The 21,571-nt window shown below is 43.9% G+C and overlaps 1 protein-coding gene across 1 annotated transcript in view; it reads right to left on the bottom strand.

The window, feature by feature from the left end:
* Window positions 1–16,339, bottom strand: part of Atp2a2 (ATPase sarcoplasmic/endoplasmic reticulum Ca2+ transporting 2) — a 52,230-nt gene extending 35,891 nt beyond the window's left edge. The window contains exons 1-5 of the mRNA XM_060382415.1: window positions 15,719–16,339; window positions 15,150–15,167; window positions 14,973–15,055; window positions 4,752–4,856; window positions 2,904–3,042 (exon numbers count right to left, since the gene is read on the bottom strand). Coding sequence (XP_060238398.1) covers window positions 2,904–3,042; window positions 4,752–4,856; window positions 14,973–15,055; window positions 15,150–15,167; window positions 15,719–15,836 — 463 coding nt within the window. The 5' untranslated portion in view covers window positions 15,837–16,339. The remainder of the gene's footprint in view (window positions 1–2,903; window positions 3,043–4,751; window positions 4,857–14,972; window positions 15,056–15,149; window positions 15,168–15,718) is intronic.
* Window positions 16,340–21,571: the final 5,232 nt, after the last annotated feature.

The raw sequence follows: 21,571 nt of genomic DNA, 5'->3' as shown, positions 1-21,571 counted from the left end.
ATATACATACATATATGTATAATATATAATGTATAAAATGGAGTGGTTAGGGGCTGGAGAGATGGTTCAGCGATTAAAAGCACTGGCTGCTCTTCCAGAGGACCCAGGTTCAATTCCCAACACCCATATGGCAGCTTATAGCTGTCGCTAACATTCCAGTAGATCCAACTCCTTCACACAGACAAACATGCAGGACGAGCACATGAAATATAAATAAAATTTAAAAAGACAGACGGCGAGAACAAAGGTTTGTGTTTTGTAACAGGTCAGAGCTTCTGAGCTGATTGCCACTGTTCTGCACTAATGTGTAACAATGATAAAGCACTCTGGGAGCTAAGTAATTGTGTAGGCCCAGCACACCGAAGTCACCCGGCTACTGTCATTCACAGATCATACTGGGGATGTATGAGGAGTGTAGAGGTCACACAGAATCTCACACACGAAATCTGGAGAAGCAATAAACAACCTTCCTTTGATGTTTTCTACCTGAGTTACTAACTAGCACAATCATAACAATCACTTAAAAAGCCACTTTTGATTCCATATCCTGCTGCCCCATAGTAATTCTGCAATCAGCTGGGGATACAACTCATTGCTAGTGTCCTTGCTTAGCATGACAATACCCAACACTAGGGAAAATGAACTTTTCTTTGCACTTAAGGCAATGCGAAACCAGTTTGTACTTGGGTTGCATGCGATCTGGTAGCTGTAGATGATTCTGATCTGTACCCCTACACAAGAACTCCCATTCATAAACTTGCTGTATTACTGTTAATGTTGTACTCGTCTCTTGCACAGATTTTCTTTTTTTTTTTCTGAGACAGGGTTTCTCTGTGTAGCCTTGGCTGTCCTGGACTCACTTTGTAGACCTGGCTGGCCTCGAACTCACAGAGATCTGTCTGTCTCTGCCTCCCTGAATGCTGGATTACAGGCATGTGCCACCACACCCAGCTTATACATAAATATTTTAATAAAAAGAAATTCCATGGGGCTGAAGAGATGGCTCAGTGGTTAAAAGCACTGTCTGCTCTTTCAAAGGACAAGGGTTCAATTCCCAGCACCCACATAGCAGCTCAAAACTGTCTATAACTCCAGTTCCAAGGGATCTGACACACTCATACTAATGCACATAAAATAAAATTAAACAAAGGAAATTCCATAATGAAATCCATTACCTAAGAAATCCATTATCTAACAAAATATTTTTAAATTGAAATTATAAGAACACTTGCCTAACATAGGAAAACCAAGTGTGATCCAACACCAGAAGCCCATAAAACCAAAGTAGGTAGAAGTACAGATTACAATCTACTATCAGCAAAACTAAACACAAAACAAGGTGTGTATGTACACAGATTGAAACACATGTAGTTAAAGAGTAACATACAGAATATGAAATACTATAAGGGTACATAGGAATTCTTTATCTTGAAGCATGTAACTTTGAAATTTTTATCAAAATAAATTTTACCCACTCAACTATCCATGGCCCTTCCAGTGTTCTTAAAGTATTTATACACATAAGTTTGTAGTCCTAGGTAATCAATTTATTGGTACATATCCAAACTATTCCTTTATTCTAGAATAACTGAATTCACCAGCATGTCTAGGAAAAGCCAAATTCCTTTCTGACATAAGAGCTGTCAAGCACAGGTACAAATCAAGTTTTAAAAACTCTTAATAAAACAATAATGATAAAGGCCATCTTCCCTAAATCAATGTAAAGGGATTAATTCACCAAGGTACTATATAAATGCAATCAAACATAATCTGGGAGAGAAAGATGTAATAAGCCCAAATAATTATCTGAATAATCCTCTGCAGTAACTCTTTCAACTCACTCTACTAATGCAACAACCAAAAATGAAATAAACAATTCAGTTTGAGAGTTACAGGTATCATTTAACATTTATGTCAAAACCAGGATAGGGACACGGACTACCAATCCTAGGACCAAAGAGGCAAAAAGATCAGAAGTCTGAGGAGAGTCTAGACTACATAGCATGTTAAACTCCAACCTGAGTTACATAAAACCTTGTTTCAAAAAATTACCAGGCATGGCATTACACGGCTTTATCCCAGCACTCATCAGAGCAGAGGCAAAAGAAGCTCTAAATGTGCGGCCAGCCAGGCTTACCCAGCAAGACCCTGCCCTAAAAGTCCAAAACAAACAAAAAAATCCAGAATCAAACCATAAAAAAGAAAAGGAGAGATGAACAGACAGCTTAACCAGAAAAGTATGCATGTGCCACATGAGCATCAAGACCTAAGTTGAGAACCCACTTAATCAATCACTAAAGTGAACTGTCAACTCAACCCTGAGTTCCACATCTAGCACTAGTGCTCTTCTACAACTGATAACTACAACTATTAACTACCTATAATACCTCAAACACTTTGTCCAAAACACAAAAACCTTTTAGAGGAGACTGAGGCAGGATCACTTTGCCAGGAGTTTGAGACCAGACTCAGTAACATCCTGAAACTATCTCAAATAATGTCAAAACATACCTTAGTAATATAAAGGTGCTGAAACATTTCAAGTAGGCACTAAAATGGTATAATGTAACTAATAAACGAACACGTTTAAATATAATTACAGGGGAAAAAACAAAAACAAAAAACAACAACAAAAAACAGGGTTCAAAGCACGGGCTACTCTTCAGGCGGACCTGAGTTCAATTCCCAGCACCCACACCTCAGATGCCCTCTTCTGGACTCTGTAGGCACCAGGCACAAGTATAGTGCTGACATGTGCAAGCAAATCACCCATGTGCATAAAAAAAAAGAAAAGAAAAAAAGAAAAGATTTAAAATACAAAAAGCTAAATATAGTTCTAAACCTTGAGAAAAGAACCTTAGAAATACAATCTAAGAAAAAAGAAAATGATAAACTCAACTCACCAGCAATTTCTACAATATCCCCAGGAACTATGTCTTTAGCTTTAATTCGCTGCACACTCTTTCTGTCCTGTCGATAAACTTTGCCCATTTCAGGTTCATACTCTTTAAGAGCTTCTATTGCATTTTCAGCATTTCTTTCCTGTATGAAGAAAAAGTATGGTAAACCAGCCTGCCTGGTTTAAAATTTTCTTAAATATTTCTAGATTAGAAATTAAAACCTACAATCTTAATATGAAAAAAGCACATTAATGACACCTGCACTAAACAATTGGCACTTTATTACAAACACAAGAGTAAAGATAGACCAGACATGGTGATTCATACCTTTAATTTAACCAGGTACTCAGGAGTCAGAGGCACTCCGTCCTGAGTTCCAGGCCTGCCAGAGCTACCTTGTGAGACCCTGTCTCAAAGATAAATTTGGTGTGGTAATGTATGCCTATAATCCTTGCAGTTTAAAGTTTCAGGCAGAATTGCGGGTTGGAGGCCACCCTGAGCTACATTACACACCAGAAAATATCCTTTAGTCCTTCATGCCAACCCCAAAAAAACAAAAGCAGAATTAAAACTTGCTAGTTTGTGGTGGCACATAACCCTCATTCAGACACTCAGGAGTTTGAGGCCAGCCTGGAAACTCTAGGGGGAGGGGGCGATGGGACGGGACACACCGCTCTGGGACTTAAAGCACACATATGCCTGGCAAACACTTGTCTTAAAATTTGTAACGTGAGAGGAAAAAGGGGAGGGAGGGGGCTTTATAACAAACAGTGAACTACTTTCTGCCTGAACCTCCTGAGAGCTGGAATGACAAGTCACCCAAGGACTGTCTGTAAAGTGTGTCTGATGACAATTTGAGCACTCCAGTGTTCAGCTGTAATCCCAAATTCTTGGGAGGCCAATATAGAAGGGTCTTGAGTTTGCAGCTTGCCTGTGCTACTTAGTAAAATGCTGTTATCAAAATACATAAACCCTTTGAAGGATGCCATTTCTGTTCTATGGTAAATAAACTTTCATCCTGAGTGCAGGCAAAGCCTAAGTAATGGAGAGAAAGTGGGAACAACTTGGAAACAATTTAGGTTCTCAGAATTTTTACAGCACCCCCCCACCCACCCAGCAAACTAACGAAAATAAAAGTTTCATGAAGTTTGTCCTCAAAATCACCATGAAATATAAAGGCAGACCACGGTCCTCACATTGTTTCCCCCACCTCCTGAGACAAAGTGTTTTTATGTGTAGCCTTGGCTGTCCTGGACTCAATTTGTAGACCAAGCTGGCCTCAAACTTACAGGGATACACCTGCCCCTGCTGGGATTACGGGCGTGCGCCACCACACCGGGCTTCTCTGGTTTTCTTTAGCCTTCTATCCATACCTGGTTTCTCTGGCCTTCCATTATCAATTTCTTTCTTTTTTTTTTGAAATGGGGTTTTGCTTTTGTTCCCCAGAATGGTCCCAAAAGATTCTGCCTCAACCTCTTCAGTGTTATATACAAGGGAAGATCTACCACACTCAGTTTCTCATCCATGTTCATTATGATTTTCTTTTTATGTTCAGCTCTCCCCCAACCCCCACCTCCCTTCCGGTTTTTAAAGATAGGGTTTCTCTATGTAGCCCTTCCTGGCTGTCCTCGAACTCACAGAGAAACTGCCTGGGATTAAAGGTGTGCACCACCACACCTGGCTTGCCTTTGTGAGTTATAACTGTTCCAAGAAAGAAACCCTGTCTTTATATATATATATATATATATATATATATATATATATATAAAAGCAACAGGCTAATGCTTAAAAAAAAATCACTAAATTACTAAAATGTAACATTTAACACTGCTGCAAGAATTTTTTGCTTACCTGCCATACACCCACAATTGCATTGGCTACTAATATAAGCAGAATTACAAAAGGTTCTACAAAGGCTGTAATTGTTTCTTCACCTTCTTCAAACCAAGCCAAAACCTAGAAGAAAAATGGCACATGTTAGACTTGCTATGTGTTTTTAGACTTGGCTACTTTTATAATAAAAGATCACATTATAGGAATTATTATAGGAAAAAAAACTTATTTAAACCACAGACATATATGGCCCGAATTTCCAGTTTAAAAACAAACAAGCACACATCTGTAATCCCAGCACTCCAGGAGGCAGAGGCAGGTGGATGCCTGTGAGTTCAAGGCCAGCCTGATTTAGGCTGTCCTCAGACTAGGGCAGCCAAAGCTACACACACACACACACACACATACACACACACACAACCTGTCTCAAGAAAAACCAAAAAACAAGCAAAAACATTTGGTGAAAAAAAATTTTTGACCATTCACTCAAATTCAGCGTAGACCAATTTAATCTCCATAAATTCTCAGTGGTAGTGAAGGTCACACCAAAATTACACAAGACTGTTCTGAGACTGGGAATGTATTCTGAAGGCCATTTGGCACACCTCACCTAGTATTGCAATATGGCACTTCAGAAATTACATAAATCCCCTGTAATGCAAGTTTTTGTGTCTTTAAAAACTCAAGTTATGTTAAGTAAACATGTTTTCATTTTAATCTCTGGTGTGGGATATGGAGCTGCTTTAGATTGTTCACAGCAGCAGACTGCCTCATGCAGGCTCTGAGAGGGGCATCATCTTTGCCAGCTACGGATAGCTTAATTCTGAAGACTGTGGGAGAAGGATAAATGCCAGATGCCAGGGTGGGCTGGGGATAGGGAATGAGAAGGGTCTCCAAGAAAGGAGACTGCTGATCCTGGTTGCTGTGAGAAGTTGGAGGTATCTTGAAACAAAGATTGAACTTGCCCCAAAGACCCTAACCAACAGAAGTAGCTCAAGAGAACTACGACCTTCTCCCCACTAACCTTTTTCTCCTACCTGGTTCTGGGGTGGTGGAAGAGACCGGGGTGGAGAAGGGAGGAAGAGGTATAAGAAACCCCAATAAAATAAATTAAGATTTTAAAAAAGCCTACAATCCCCGTCCAAATAAATAAAACATGCTGAACCAGGGAAATGGTACATCTGGTAAAACTGCTGCCAAACCTGACAGTCTAAATGTAATCACCTGGTAAAAGGAAAACTACTCTCAAAAGGCATGCACACACACACTCAAAATGTAATTACAAAAGAAAAAATGGACACCTGACCTAATCTAGGAGGGCAAGGCAGGATGGTTGCTAGTTTGAGGCAACATGGCAAGATCCTACTCTCACCCCAAACAACTACAATTTAATAGCCAAGAGACTATGAAGATGATATAAAGAGAACACAGTGAGTTAATAAAAACTTGGTTAAGAGCACCTAAGGTAGTGGTTCTCAACCTTCCTAATGTTGTGACCCTTTAATACAGTTCCTTGTTGTGGTCACCCCTAACCATAAAATTATGTTCGTTGCTATTGATATGAACTACAATGTAAATATGTGTTTTCTGATGGTCTTCGGTGAACCCTGTGAAAGGGTTGTTCCACCCCACAAGCTGAGAACCACTGATTTAAGAATTAAAAAGGTTAACCAGGAGGGCAAGTAAGGTGGAGGAGTAGGTAAAGGCACTTGCAGTGCCAGCTTGATGATCTGAATTCAGTTCTGGAACTCACAGTGCAAGGATCTGACAACTGACTCCTGAAAGTTGTCCTTTTGACCTCCATACAAGGTCCATGTCACACATGCACAGAAGCTCCCTTCCATTAACCAAAGCCAGACCCTGACAAACATCATCAGCAGTTTTAACAGAACCCTGCCAACCTCAGTGACTGCAACTGGGAAGTGGGCTTTGCTTTGCTTTAGAGGGTGGGGCTGGGCTATGTTGCCTAAAATAAAGATATTTCACAATAAAGACTCTTTCTTTAACAGATTATCTAGGAGCTAGCAAGATGGCTCATCAGGTAAAGAGACACTTACCCTACAAACTTGGCAACCTAATTTAATTCCTGGAACCCACATAAAAGCAGGAGACTAGAGCCAAAGTTAACCAACCTCTGTGTACATATACACATGCACCCCAAAACATTTAATCCTAGATCTCAGAAGGCAGAGGTAGGTGGATCCGAGTTCAAGATCAGCCTGGCCTATATGGCAAGTTCCAGGACATAATAGAGAGCCTGTCTCAAAACAAACATATAACATGTGTGTGTGTGTATACATATGTTTATAATCCCATGTTATAAGTAAAATTAATAAAGTTAAAAATAATAAATGCAGCCGGACATGGTAGTGCTCGCCTGTAATCCCAGCACTCCGGGAGGCAGAGGCAGATTAATCTTGTTTGAGGCCAGCCTGGTCTACAAAGTGAGTCCAGGACAGCCAAGGCTACACACAGAAACCCTGTCTTGAAAAAAAACAAAAACCAAAAAGAACCCACATAGCATTTGTACTCAATGAGTTGTTTTTTTGTTTTGTTTTTTAAAAACACAAACAGAAAATGACCAGAAGGTAATTAAGGCAATATGAAACTCTCAACAGGATTAACATTGAACTAGCAAAGAATCAGATCAAAGAAAAACCAAAGAGAAAGTACCCAGGCTTTGACACATGTCAATTACCACTGACAAGCAGGGCAGGAGAAACCTGCATGTAATAAATACTACAGGAAGCTTTCAACAGGGCATTCCCAGTACTAAGGCCAGGATCTCTGCCAGAATGAAAACTTCTCTAGGAAGTTATAAATTTTGATAGATGCAGGATCACAGTTGCTGATACAGCCTTCCAAACATTCACCAAGGAGAACATATCAGAATTAAGAAATTAATTAGCTCTTAAAGAAGAAAAATTGCTCAACTTCATGAATGACTACTGCCCTTTCCAAAAGGTCAGTGAGGCATTAGCAACTCTAAGATAAGCTTCACACCTTGTTAAAGTGGGTATGAATTTCCTTCTTGGCAGCCAATCTAGGGGACAACTTAGGGCAACATCCCTTAACAACTGGAGTGAAGGAAAGGGTAAGCAGACTCTGAATTAACAGAGTAACACATTTCTCTACTAGTTGAGAGATACACTGTCCTAAGAATCCTACTTTGACCAGTGTACTCAATTTGCCTTCCATGTGACCCATTGAATAGAAAACACAGGCTACCCATACTTAAAGGTTCTACAGATATACTCATTACTTTAGGAGATAAACTAATGGCCAAAATCTACTAAGAAGGGCATCCAAACCTACTTAAAGTTTTTAAAAGCCATTCATTTATGGCTAGCATGATAGTTCAGTGGTAAGAGACATTGCTTAGCATATGCCAGGCCCTGGGCTCAGTTCCCAGTACAAGGGGTGAGAGGGATTTTCACAGCAATTTCGTGAATACTTAAAAAATGTCTGAAGCTGAAGAGATGGCCCTGTGCTGCTATTCCAGGAGTCCAGTTCAGTTCCCAGTAGCAGTATCAGGCAGTTTACAACTGCCTGTAACTCCAGTTTCAGGAAATTAAAAACCCTCTTCCTTCTTCCAGAGGCACCCACACATGTGGTATATAGTCACACAAACATAAACATATTTACACATAAAATAATCTAAAAAGTTCTTGAGTAAATAACCCACAAACTCAAATCTTATACCTCAAGTTGAGGATCAATCACATTTAACTAATAAAAACCAATCTATGCTCAGACTGTGTTCTTCAGTCCCTTGCAATTTGTTCTATTGCTAAGAGATCCTATTAAGCCACACAAATGGGAAACAGTGCTGACAAGCAACTGATGGAGAAAAGGTGTAAGGATAACTGCACAGGTGCTATTATATGGTCTGGCCAGTTGAGGAACTAACTGGTTTTATTCCTAAATTATACAAATATGTCTAAAAACCTTGAGAATAGGTTGAACATACAGAATTGTACTGCCTGTTTACAGCTGCATCCCTAGGGGCTCAGAAGAGGTTCTGGTACACAGAGGATACTCAGTATGTAATAATGGATAAGTAGGAAAACAATGAAACAAGTGTTCACATAGCTAAGGTACAAAGCCCTGAGTGAGTCTATAAGTAAACTAAGAAACTTAAGTAAACAAGAAAGTAGCCGACACTCCACCAATAACTGGAAGAAAAGGAGAAAGATATTTTGTTTTCATTTTTTAATTTTTGTCTATGTGTGCCTGAGACTACATATATACATACCATGCATGCTGGTACCTACAGAATCCAAAAAAGGGACTTAGACTCCCCTAGAATTGGAGTTACAGATAGCTTGAGCCACCTAATGCAGGTGCTGGGAACTAAACCCCAATCTTTTACAAATTAACAAGTACTCTTAACCATTAAGCCACTCTTAACCACTCTAGTCCTCTAACTTTACTGTTTTTCCTGGGTCTCTTCCTGGCTGACCTCCAACTTGCCTTACAGGTCTATGTCACCACACTCAACCTGGCACCATAACTTTTAATAGAAATAATAAATAAATCAAATTTTGTTCTAAGCCAAAAAAGGCCACATTCTGCTGGATACTGGGAGGGAGGGTCATCATATTGTGTTGTTGAGATTGTGTGCTCAGCTCTTTGTTTTCTTTGTTGAGATGGAGCCTAAGTATGTATCCTTGGCCGGCTGGCTGGCTGGCCTAGAGCTCCCTATATAGACCAGGCTGACCTTGAACTCACAGAGATCCATTCACCTCTGCCTTCTGAGTATTTGGGATTAAAGCTGTATGCTGCCACTCTTGGATAGGGCGGAACTCTCAAGACCACTCAGAAAGCAAAGAAGCTGAAGTATAGTTTAGTGGAAGAGTGACTGCATAGAATGTGAGGGGCGCGGGTTTAATGCCAGCACCACCTGCCTAAAAGTGTTATGATCAGGTGTTATTTTCATTTTCTGTTTATCTTATTAAAAACTTGCACTGTGCCTTTGGATCAATAAATAAAAATTACATTAATAGGTTTATAAGAAGCCAGACATGGTAGTACACACCATTAACCCCAGCACTTAGAGGAGGCACTCTAAGTGTCCCAGCACTTAGAGGAGGCTGGGACAGAAGGATCTCTGTGAGTTTGAGGCAGCCTGGTCTACAGAGTGAGTTCCAGGACAGCCAGGGCTGTTATGCAGAGAAACCCTGTCTTGAGAAACCAAAAGAAAAACATAAAAGATTATCAATAAATGAGACGCCAAGTATCTTAGATGGCACATAAAAATTCCTTTAGTCAAAAACAACCCCCCAAACATGAACTAGAATCCATTCTCTTCTGTGAAACACTTCAAAAAAACTATACCAGAGGTAAGCATGGCAATACACACCTGTAATCCCAGCAGACAAGAGGCTGGGCAAGAGGACCAAGAGCTCAAGGCCCTGGATTCTATCCCTAACTAGGGAAAGTGAGGAAAAATATTAATGTTTCCTCTTCAAATCATCTTTTAAATTATGTTTTAAGAAAATAAAGCAAAATTAAACCACCATAAAATGCTTCCTAAATTATTAAATACTTATTATTGAATTATTAAATACTTCCTAAAAAACATTTAAACCAGCAAAGCAAAAACAGATCCCATGTTTTATCAATGTCTCAAAATGTTAGAAACAAATTCATTCCTATATTTGAGACAATGAAGAAGCATAGGGCCCAGATGATGGCAAGAGAATCTCAGTGAGTTCAAGACCATGGTTTACATAGTCCTGGTCACCAGGACTACAAAAAGAGACCTGGGCTGGAGAGATGGCTCAGAGGTTATAGAGCCCTGGCTGTTCTTCCAAAGGTCCTGAGTTCAATTACCAGCAACCACATGATAACTCACAACTATCTATAATGAGATCTGGTGCTCTCTTCTGGTGTGCAAGCGTACATGCAGGCAGAACACTGTATACATAATAAATTAAAAAAACAAAAACAAAACAGAGACCTTGTCTCAAAAATACAACAAAAAAGTATTTTAGAATCAATATTAATTATAAAATAGGAAATGGGGCAAAGAATGAAGAAACCTATGCATTTCTCATCATTGGTCACTATGGCCTAGATAGATAAGCTAATCCAACACGGCCCTACTGACACTCACCTCTTCATCAGATCTTTACCCAAAGGTTACCTTGTGAGGTTACACAACCACCTATCAAAAGCCTGCAGTCCTCTTCCCTATAGCCAACTCCCTTATCACAGCCCCTCTGCTTTACTTTCTCAACAGCACAATTCAAGGTATCAGACCCCATGTTCCCTATTGTCCTACTGTCAGTGGCAAGTTCTCCATTATGGGAGAAGAGGAATGGGCAGGTATTCCAGTTAGGCAACTATATGATGCAGTATATTTAAAGTTAGTAACCTAAAAGAACGGAAATTCAAATCAAACAAAAACAGTCAATGACGTCAAATTAAAGAAATTCTAAGTTGGGCACAATGGTGCATGCCCACCAGCACTCTGAGAGGCAGAAGTAGGCAGATCTCCGAGTTCAAAACCAAACAAAAACCAACCAACCAACCAAGCAAATAACCAAACAAACAAACAAAAACTTTAAATACCCACGTGCACTTTGCTGAAACACTCTTAAGTACCTCAGGCTAACCTCAAACTCACTATATACCCTAGGATGGTCTTGAACTCCTAACCCACTTATTTAGCTACCAAATACTAAAATTACAGGCATGCACCACCATATTTGAATTGACCTTTTAAAAAGGAACAGCTTTGGTGAATACTAGAAATTAAACTGTCCCCATGGACCACAGGTGTAAAACATTAATACAGTTTCCTTTTCTTTTTTTTTTTTTGGCCAGAGCAAAACATTAACTGTAGTTAACAGTTTACTATTCTGATGGTTGAAATAAATCATTAATATCTTTCTAACCTGAGGAGAATCTGATTATTTATAAGAACTTCTTATTCACTCCTAGAAAAGAACCTGAGCATTCTACCGTGTTTTTCCTGTTATGGCAGTAAGAATATACTGACTACCACAAGTTAGTACTCTTGTTTGGAAGCTATGAAAATAAATAATAAGCTGAAGTTGGAGGCACAAGCCTGTAATCCTGCCTGTAAGAGGTTGGGGAAAGCAAGAAGATCTCTTAAGATTGGGCTGTACGGAGCGAGCTCAAGACCAGTCAAGACATACTAAGCCCTGACACCAGGCGGTGGTGGTGCAGGCCTTTAAACCCAGCACTCAGGAAGCAGAGGCAGTCTGGTCTACAGAGTGAGTTCAAGGACGGCCCAGGCTACACAGAGACACCCTGTCAAACAAACAAACCGAGGGAGGGCCTAAAAGATAGCTGAGTAGGCAGTGTTTACCACCTAAGTTTAAGGACGTGCGTTTAGGTGGCAGGTATTCACAAAGGCCAGAAAGCAGTGGCAGCCTACCTGTAATTGCAGCATTCAGAAGGCAGCGGCAAGCTGGCTGGCTAGCTAAACTAGCTGAATCAGGGAGCTCTGGGTTTAATCCAGAAACCTCACCTCAGTAGGCACTCTGTACACATTCACACACAAGACACCCACATACCTGAACAAGCACACATACACCTACCTACCTACATACATAAGCAGTAACAGAAATACAAACAAATAAGGAAAGAACAGACCAAGCACCACAGAGCACTATTGACCCTCCAGGAAGAGCATCAACAAAACCCATCTTCTACAGCACAAATTTTTTTTTTCTTCCATTTTTATAGCTTTTAAGACAGGGCCTTACTCCAGCCAGGCTGTCCTGATGCCTCAGCTTACTGAATCTTTTCTTTTGAAATAAAGCAACCTTGGAGTTTATTTTTAAGGGCTTTAATAGACTTAAGCACAGACACTAAAGGTCAGTAACACATGTTCTAGAGTGGGCACAGGTCTGAAGTGGCCTCTGAAGAGTATCTTAATCTATCCACAATCTAGACCAAATAAACGAAAGCAAATTAAGTGAATTCTATAAAAAGCAGTTCCTAAACGCTTAATTCTTTAGTCATTTAACGACCAGTAACGTAAAAAATGTAACAGTTCGTTTCCTGAACAAGAATTTCAAGTAGTTATTGAAAATGAACTCACATTAACTACAAAGTACTACAATGTCCTCTATTACAAAGAAGTTATTTACTTAAAATTTAAAAATGATTAGAAATAATAAATTTCTAATTACCCAATGTAAAACACATCTACAATCACTAATTCTATTTGCTAAAAGTCAAACTGACCTCTCATAATTTCAAACCCTCTGAGATAGCTAGTAATCTGTTCACTGACAAGTGGCACTATTTCCAAGAATGCTTCAAATAATAATACGAAAGGACCCAGTAAGAATGTATTCTGCCGACTGGGCTGGAGAAAGGGCTCGCTCTGCAGTTAAGATCACTGGCTGCTTTTCCAGTGGACCTAGGTTCAATCCCCAGCACCCACACAGGAGCTTTCAACTGTCTGTAACTACTATTCCAGGGGAACTGATACTCTCACACAGACATGTGCAAATACCAATGTACACACTATAAAAATAAATCATTGAAAAGAATACATTTTGCCTATGGCTTGTATATATCAGCTAGTTAATTTCTAAGTCTCTGGTGGTTTTAGTGATTGAATACCAACATTTAACTGCCAAAGCAGAGCCTTTCAGAATTACGTGCCTGCATAAATACAAACCCTTAACAATCTCCAAATATATAATTTATCTCATGGCAACATGCTCAAACCATAATCAAATAACTCCATTTAGTTTACCAATGAAGCAGCCATTTACTGGATAAAACTTTTAAAAGTTAATCACAAGATACATGTGAGAAGTAAAGAGTGAGTGACTCAGTGGTATGCTGAATGGTCTGCTAGCAGGGAGTCTAAATTTTATTTCATGAAAATCACAGGTAAGTTCAATAGAACTAGCTGTGCATGGCAGCACACGCCTTTAGTCCCCAGCACTTGTGAGGCAGAAGCAGGTGGATCTCGGTGAGTCGGAGGCCAGACTGGTCTACAAAGAATCTATGACAGCCAGGGCTGTTAGACAGAGAAACCCTGTCTCAAAAGAACCCAAAAAGAATCTTGATAACTAAATTAGTAAAGTTTCTTGGCAAAATTCATGCTCCTAAAGATCACCTTTGCCACCAATACTTATTTTAAAAATAGCAAAAAAAAAAAAAAAATTAATCTTTCCTTCACCTGAACTGAGTAAGTTCTCTAAACAATCCTCTATGCTAGTATTTTCATAGAGCATGATCACAGGACCCACAGGTGAGACTTACGTGTGACTTTAAAATTGAAGCCATTCAACCACCAATTTGTAAAACCTAAAACAATTATTGTATGATTTTCACTGTACCACAGTATAAGGATACAATGTTCTAAAAACAAAAATTAGTGTGTTAAGAAAAATCTAAATACCACTATCACCATTTTGAAGAAACTGTAAAGTCCACTGCCCAGAAAAAAAAAAAAAAACAAAAAAAAAACATAAAACCCCCCCCCCCCCAAAAAAAAAAAAAAAAAAAAAAACCCAAAAAACCAAAGAGTAAAATGTTAATAACTTAGAAATACCCTTGCCACCTCTATTAGTTTTTCTTAAGCGGGTCTCTGCATTTCACTAGTTTCTTAGCAACCACACAGGCTCAAGCACACACAGAACAAGAGAAAGGAAAAAAACAAAACAAAACAAAAAAACCCTCTATCTTCATTCCCTCTTTACTACTGAGAACCAAGAGTACTGAACTGTGTTCTCTCAATCTAGGAATCACTCAAGACAGGGGTCCAGGTTAGATGCCATCCTAAAGGTCAGTGACCAAATTTGGTCAACAGTGGTGCCATCACTGCCGTCATCATTCTTGTCACTGTCAGGACTGTCACCTTGCCACTACCAGGAAGGCAAAGCAACTGGAATATTCCTTCTGTACGTTCTATTTACAAAGTGCCCAACATCATCTTAGTATGATCTTACAACATGATAACAAATGGAAGAACCCAACATAAAAGGCCTCGTAATGAGAAACTTTCTGATGTGAAAAACTGATAAGGCACCAGAATTTCAGAGACCCTGCAGTCTCATTGTACTGTTAAAGCCAGGCGTTTATTTTCTAAACAAAACAGCTTCTAGTATTTTTTGTCTCTTGATACTGGGGTTATTTTTGGTTTTTTGAAAACACGGAAACTCAATGGCTATTATTTGTTTTCCAGTGTACCAATGAAATGTTTTCAGCTTTTATGGCCAGATAAAATATTTTAATACTTACAAAAGATATGCACGCTGCCAGCAATAAAATTCTAACTAGTAAGTCTTCAAACTGCTCAATCACAAGCTCCAGCAAGGTTTTTCCTGTTAGAAAAAAAGGTATGTTTCAACTGTCCACATCAATCAGTCCAAGTACGCACACACATAATCTCTCCAAAATAACGTTACAATTATTTACCTTCTTCTGCCGGTAATTCTAGAACAGCGAAATTCGCCAGGCAACGTGTCAGGAGGAAAGGAGAAAGAAAAATAAAGAGACTTCATTAGCGCTTTCGTAAGAACTGCTAAATTCACCCTGGTTGTCTTGAAAGACAGATGTAGGCACAGAACTGGTCAACCTTTTTGTCTCTCCACTTTGATAGCCCGAGGAAACCATGCAGTCCCAGTCATCAAAGCTCAAGGAGCTGCCCCGTCAGCCCTGTGGGGCTCGGGCCTCCGGGACCACGCAGTCGTTTCGGCTGGGTCATCACTTCTGCCAGATGTGTAACTTTGGGACGGTCGGAGGGTTTCTCCATCGTACCTAGATGTCTCATAGATCCGCGGGGGCCCCCTCCCCCCGGCTCGCCAAGCGCCGCGAAGGTCACCGGCTCGAGACCCCTGGAGGGCCGGGCCGGACCCACGCGCCGGCCGCTCGCAGCCGTCGGGCACCGAGCCGAGCCGAGCCCCACGAGGTGGAGCCGGGTCAGCCATCTTCCCTGGCGCTCGAGCCCGCGCCGCGCCGCTGCAGCCCCGGCGCCCCGCACCTACCGTTGGAACCCCATCTCTCCTTGAGCTTCTTGACCTGCTCCAGGCTCAGCCCCGTGCTCTCGTTGACGCCGAAGTGGCCCAGCACCTCCTCCACCGTCTTTGTGTGAGCGTTCTCCATGGCTGCGGGGGCCCCGGCCGGCCTCGCCTCCCGTCCCCGCGGCCTCCTCGCCTCCGCCTCGCACTCGGGCCGCGGGCTCGTGCCACCGCGGGCGCCCGGGCGCGGACAGCTGCCTCCTCCTTCTCCTCCGCGGCGGCGGCGGCGGCCGCTTCCGCCTGACCGGGCGCTGAATCACCCGAGCCCCCTCCCCCAGAAACCGCCGCCCGCGGCCCGGCCTCGCCGAGCCCGCCCGAGGGGCTGCAAGCCTCCCGCCGCGCCGCGCCCGAGCGCCGCCTCAGCGGCCAGCCAGGCGCGGGCAGCACAGGCCGCGGCGCTGCGCTGAGGAGAGCCGGCGCGCCCGGCCGAGCCCTCGGCGCGGAGGACAGCGAGGCGGGCGAGCGGAGGGGAGCCTCGCGGCGCGCCCGGCCGAGCCCTTCAGCTCTGCACCCCCGACAGCGGCGGAGGAAACTGCGGCGGAGGAGACGGGAGGTGGCGTCGGGGACGGCTCCGCGGCGGCTGCTCTAATAGCATTTATCCGCCGCTGCCTCCCCTCTCGCCGCCGCCGCGGCATGTGGACGCCGCTCATTGGCCGAGAGAGCCCAGCGCGGCGCGGGCGGCGCGGCCCCGCCCCCTCCCCCGGCGTCCTCCCGCGCGCGCGCCGCGCGCCCACGCCGCCGGCAGGCCCCGCCCCCTCCCGCGCGCCGCCCCCAGAAACCCGGATCGAGGCCGCGCGCCCGCGCGCGCCCACCCGCCCCTCGCGTGCTCGCCGCGCTCTTTGCGGCCCGGCCGGGTGGAGGGCGAGCCCGAGCTTCCCCGGCCCGGGCTCTCGCCTGTGGCCCCGGCGTGGGAGCCCGGCGCTGAGCTCGCGGGTGGGGTCTGTGCGCTCTTTGCCCCGCCGCCGAGGGACTTTGGGGCCGCGCGGTGGCGGGGAGGCGCGCTCGGACGGGTGTCCTTGGCTCGCCTCGGCGACCTGGGCAACGCGAGCCGTGCTCTGCATCCTAATGTCTCCTTCCGAGCCCCCCTCGGCAACCCCGCAGAGGAATTCCGCAGTTCCCTTCCCACACAGCCAAAAGCGCTCATCTGTCGCCTCGGGAACACCACATCCCACACCCCCAGCCGAGAGCCCCATCTCCATCGCACGCCAACACCAGCCCTTCCTCCTTCCCCTGCGGGTTCTGTGCCCCGGCAGGGAATCCCACTCTTGGGGGAGGACGTTTTATTTCGTTTTTAGTAGCTCACACAGCCTTTGACAAACGTCTGCATGGAAGTCACAGGTTATGCCGAAGCAGCTACGCATGTGCTTGCTGGGTGCCTGGCTTTGCCTTTAAAATGAAGGCTGCTAGAGAGACTCACTTCCGTCAGTGAGAGAGAGACCGCCTTCAATCTCAAACCTATTCTTAAACCACAGATCATCAGCTCTGTGGGGGAGGTCTGTACAGAGCCTACCATGAAAGGTTAATTTTGCCAATATAAAGAGGCCATTCCTACCCAAGTGTGGCGCCCGCCCGAGATCCCAGCATGCAGGGGTGGAAGCAATAGGATCAAGAGTTCAAGGTCATCCTCCGACATTTACCGAGTTTAGAACCAGCCTGCAAGGTTGGACCTTGTCTAAAATATTTTAAAAAATTATTTTAGAAACAAGAGGAAGGTGGGAAGCCATACTCAACAGGGGATATTTGCAATGAATTCACGAATGTTTTCACAAAGAGCAGCTTCCTGAAGGGAATAGGTTGCAAAATAAAGCATTTGGTCGCTCCCTCCACCCCCCAAAATCACTTGAGTCGTCCCACAGGGCTCCGCCTCAAGACTTAAGATAGATTCCTTCAGCAGATGCAAATCGCTGAAAAAAAAAATCAAGTACGTCATTTCATTTAATTATTTCCAAGGAGTGGAGGCTGGCATGCAGTTCTGATTGATACTTGGAAAGGGACCAACAACCCTACACGAAACAAACAAACAAAAATTCTAGTGTATAGCAATGCACTCCCTAGAAGCAAGGTGGAAACTGGTTAGGTCACAGCCTCTTCAGGAGGATCAGGTGACTGCCTGCCTCCAAGGTAGGGGTGTGGGGATGGAGAGCTGGTGGGTCTTCCTCCTAGCTGTGTTCCAGTTTTGCCTAGTTTCATGTTTTCACACCAGCAGCAAGAGGTACTGAGGGCAGAAAGGTCGTGATCTCTCTCCATTTGTCTGAGAGGTTCACTGGGTCTCATTTTTGTAGCCACCCAGGCTCTGCTCTCAGGGGCTGTAGGTGCTCCTGGTTCTTCCCTAAGGCCATCTTCATACACAGGTCCCCTCCGGAAAGACTCTTTCGTTATCTAATTCGGCTTTCCTTCCAGTGCACCCTATATCAAGTTATTTAAGGTCCTTCCCCCTCCCCCAGCCCTTAGCTATGGAAAATGCGCTGTAATTTTTGTTCAGCTCTTTACTGCCAGTCTTCTAGTGTCTTGGGCACCCAGATTTGAGCTCTGTGAGAGCACAGCTTGTCTACCTTGTCCAGCCTCAGTGCAAAGCAAAGTCCCTGGCATCTGGTCATCATGTATTGAGTACCTGCAGTTTAAGTGAATGAGAGTCCCGCCCTCCTCAACCCATTAGTAACTTGCAAAGCACTGCACCAGCACAAAGACCTCAGCAAATGTCTACTGAACTACAGCCCATTGATTTCCATTCATGAATAAGCCAGAAGGCCTCTGAACCACTTGCCTATGAGAACGGCTGTGAAACTCAGGTTTAAAACAAAGGGAAGGCAAAACTTCATTAGGGCTCTCAGAGGTGAGAATGGCCAATATTCTCAGAGGTACTGCCACCATATTCCACTGCCCTTCTGGAATGTTCTTTGTGTTTGTTCTTTGCATTTGTTTGTTTTTAGGGCTGGAATACTCCCTTACACCAATAGGATGGCTTTTAGCTCAGCATTGGCTCCAGGCATATTATCATACCAAATAAGCCTCTGTTTCCTATTGGTATCTCTGAGACCTCTGTCTTAGAGGTTGGCAAAGGCGATCATCAACCCAGACTCTGTGGTTACCCTTATGTATAAATAAAGTTGGCAGAAACAAATAAAGGGTTAAAAAGAAGAGATAGGCAGGGTGTGATGGTGTGTGCGCCTTTACTCCCAGCACTCCGGAGGCAGAGGCAGGTGGATATGAGTTCGAGACTAACCTGGTCTACACAGTGAATTCCAGAGCAGCCTTGAGGGCTCAGTCTGTTATGCGCAGGGCTTCCTCGCTTCCTGTTTGCAAGGCTTTCAGAAGAAAGGCTACTGTCTTCCAGCAAAGCTCAAAACCATGTACTTAATCACTTGAGGACAGGAAGAGAAGGGAAAGAAGAGACTTGCATTGCAAAAAGATGAAGTGCAATCAAAGACCTTCAGAGGCTTGAATAAAAGAGGTCCTTAGCTAATAAAAGGAAAGTTGGTTTAAAAAGCTAGCTGTTCAGATAGAAAAGCCAGGAGGTGACTTGGAAAAAGAGGCCCGCCAGCTCTCAGCCCTCTGCAGGCCTCCTGCAAGGTGGTGGAGGCCACAAGAGTCAGTCTGCTCCATATTTGGACAGCTCTAATCATTAAAGCAGTGCCATTCTGGGCCAAGTCCACCTTCCCTGAGTTAGCTACATTCGCTCTTATTCAGCTCTCCGAAGCCACCCTAAACAAGCTTAATCCCTCATGTATGCAATCCCTTTGAGTACTTCAAGAACTTTATTGCACCGATGTGTCCTTTCCTAACTAAAAAGAGCAGCTGGGCACCGGAGCTGTTTTCCTACAGCCTGGGTCTCAGCCCCTCAACATCTCTGGGCATGCTCAATACTGAGCACGCACACACGTCTGAGCGCAACCTATTCTGTCCTGAGTCCTTCCAATCACACACTGTTAGTGTAAGCAGGCAACGCACACCAAGTCCTTTACATGCAAACCACAGTCCTGTTTGATCTGTTTATGGTACACTTAGCTGGTTGATTTCTGTGTCCCATCCACTGAGCCTGTCGAAAATTGAATGTTTTTGTGCTTATAATGGTCTTTTTTAGTTTTTATCTTCAACTAGTCTTTTTTTCAAAGGTTTTGTTTTTTGTTTTTTGTTTTTAATGTGAATGAATGTTCTGCTATGCACCTATGCCTATGCACCACTGTGGAAGCAGGAAGAAGGCATTGGGTTCCTTGGAACTGGAGTTAAGGACGACTGTGAGCTGCCATGAGCATGCTGAGAATGGAACCTGGGTCCCCTGAAAGACAGCCAGCGCTGTTGACCACTGAGCCATCTCTCCAGCCCCCAGGTGTATTTGGATTTACCTGTGTGTGTGTGTGTTTGTGTGTGTGTGTATCTGTGTGCAGACGGCTGCAGTTCTTTTCTTAGCACCCACATTGGATGGCTCACAACAAGCTAGAACCCCAGCTCCAGGGGATTTGAGAGCCTCTCCTGGCCCCCTCAGACTCCTGCACTCATGTGCTACACCTGAAGGCAGCAGGAGGGGGCTGTGTTCCACGAGGGGCTCAGCTTGAGCATAGGAGACCTCAAAGCCCACTCCTACAGTGACACACTTCCTCCAACAGGGCCAAACCTACTCTACCAAGGCCACACCTCCCTATGGCACTCAAACGTAGAATCTACGGGAGCCAAACGTGTTCAAACTGCAATAATATATACATGCATTATATACATGCCTAGTGCCTCCAGAGGCCAAAACAAGGCCCTGAACCTCCTAGAACTGGACCTACAGATGGTTCTGTCACGTGGGTGCTGGGAACCGCACCCAGGTCCTCTGCAACAACCAGTGCTCTTTACCGCTGAGCCACCTCTCCACCCCCAAACAGTGATTTAGCGCTACATTCCAGATTTGACTTACACACACTAACAAGCAGGATGTCTATGTCACCATCCGACAAGACTTCCAGTGAGTCATTCCAGATTAAAAATAACTAATTGACTGAATGTGATTCTTCAGATGTTACACATCTTCTTGACCAGAGGTTCCAAAGACAAGACAGTAAAGCTCTTAAAGGGTATCCCTGCTTACTTCTCTCCGGGGACTTTGTCATACACCGTTGGAACATCACCCATCCTTTGGCTCATGTAGTCTGACTGACTTGAAGGTCATGTACTATGAGAAATCTCCATTTAAGCACCAGTGCCAGACTTAGCGTCATGAAATGCTGATCCTGAGAGGCCAGAAGGAGCCAGGACCTCTGACAGATCCCATCTGCCACCTCTTGCTTGCTTTGGGTGTGTGTTTGTCAAGTGAAATGCTGGCTGAAAAGGCCACCATGTTGAAATGCTGGCTAGCTGCAAAATCAAGATGCTTCTGCCCCAAGCACCTGAATGCTAGGTTTAAAGGGAGGCACCATTAAACATTCTTGGCTGTCCGTAAGAGTGTAATGGGAGAGCTATGCTCACCAGTCCTTGTCCACAACAGGCTCCAGATAGCCATCTGTCAGTCTTCGTGTTCACGCTAGCATGGCCTGTGTCACTGAACACACGCCAGTGCTCTGTGACCATCTTTCCTACATGCTGCAGAGCTAAAACCTGAGAAATCTGAGCAACAGGACATCTTTTCTAGTTTCCCCTCCCCCAACCCCAAACTGACACCTGTGTCACTGAATGTCCTTTTCACGGACGAGTGTTTGAAACTCCAACTCTTAGCTGATGCTTGTGAACGGAAGGTTTTCTGGGAGTCCAGGAAAATAATGGTTGACCAGCTACTCAGGCCAAGCCACCTCCACCTCCCAACTGCCCAGGCTGTAACTCAGCAGTTCTGCAGGCTGATTTATT

The sequence above is a fragment of the Meriones unguiculatus genome, chromosome 4 (genome assembly GCF_030254825.1).
Source record: "Meriones unguiculatus strain TT.TT164.6M chromosome 4, Bangor_MerUng_6.1, whole genome shotgun sequence".
Classification (NCBI taxonomy): domain Eukaryota; kingdom Metazoa; phylum Chordata; class Mammalia; order Rodentia; family Muridae; genus Meriones; species Meriones unguiculatus.
The sequence above is the reverse complement of the archived record's forward strand: the minus strand, read 5'-3'. Positions and strand labels throughout refer to the sequence as shown.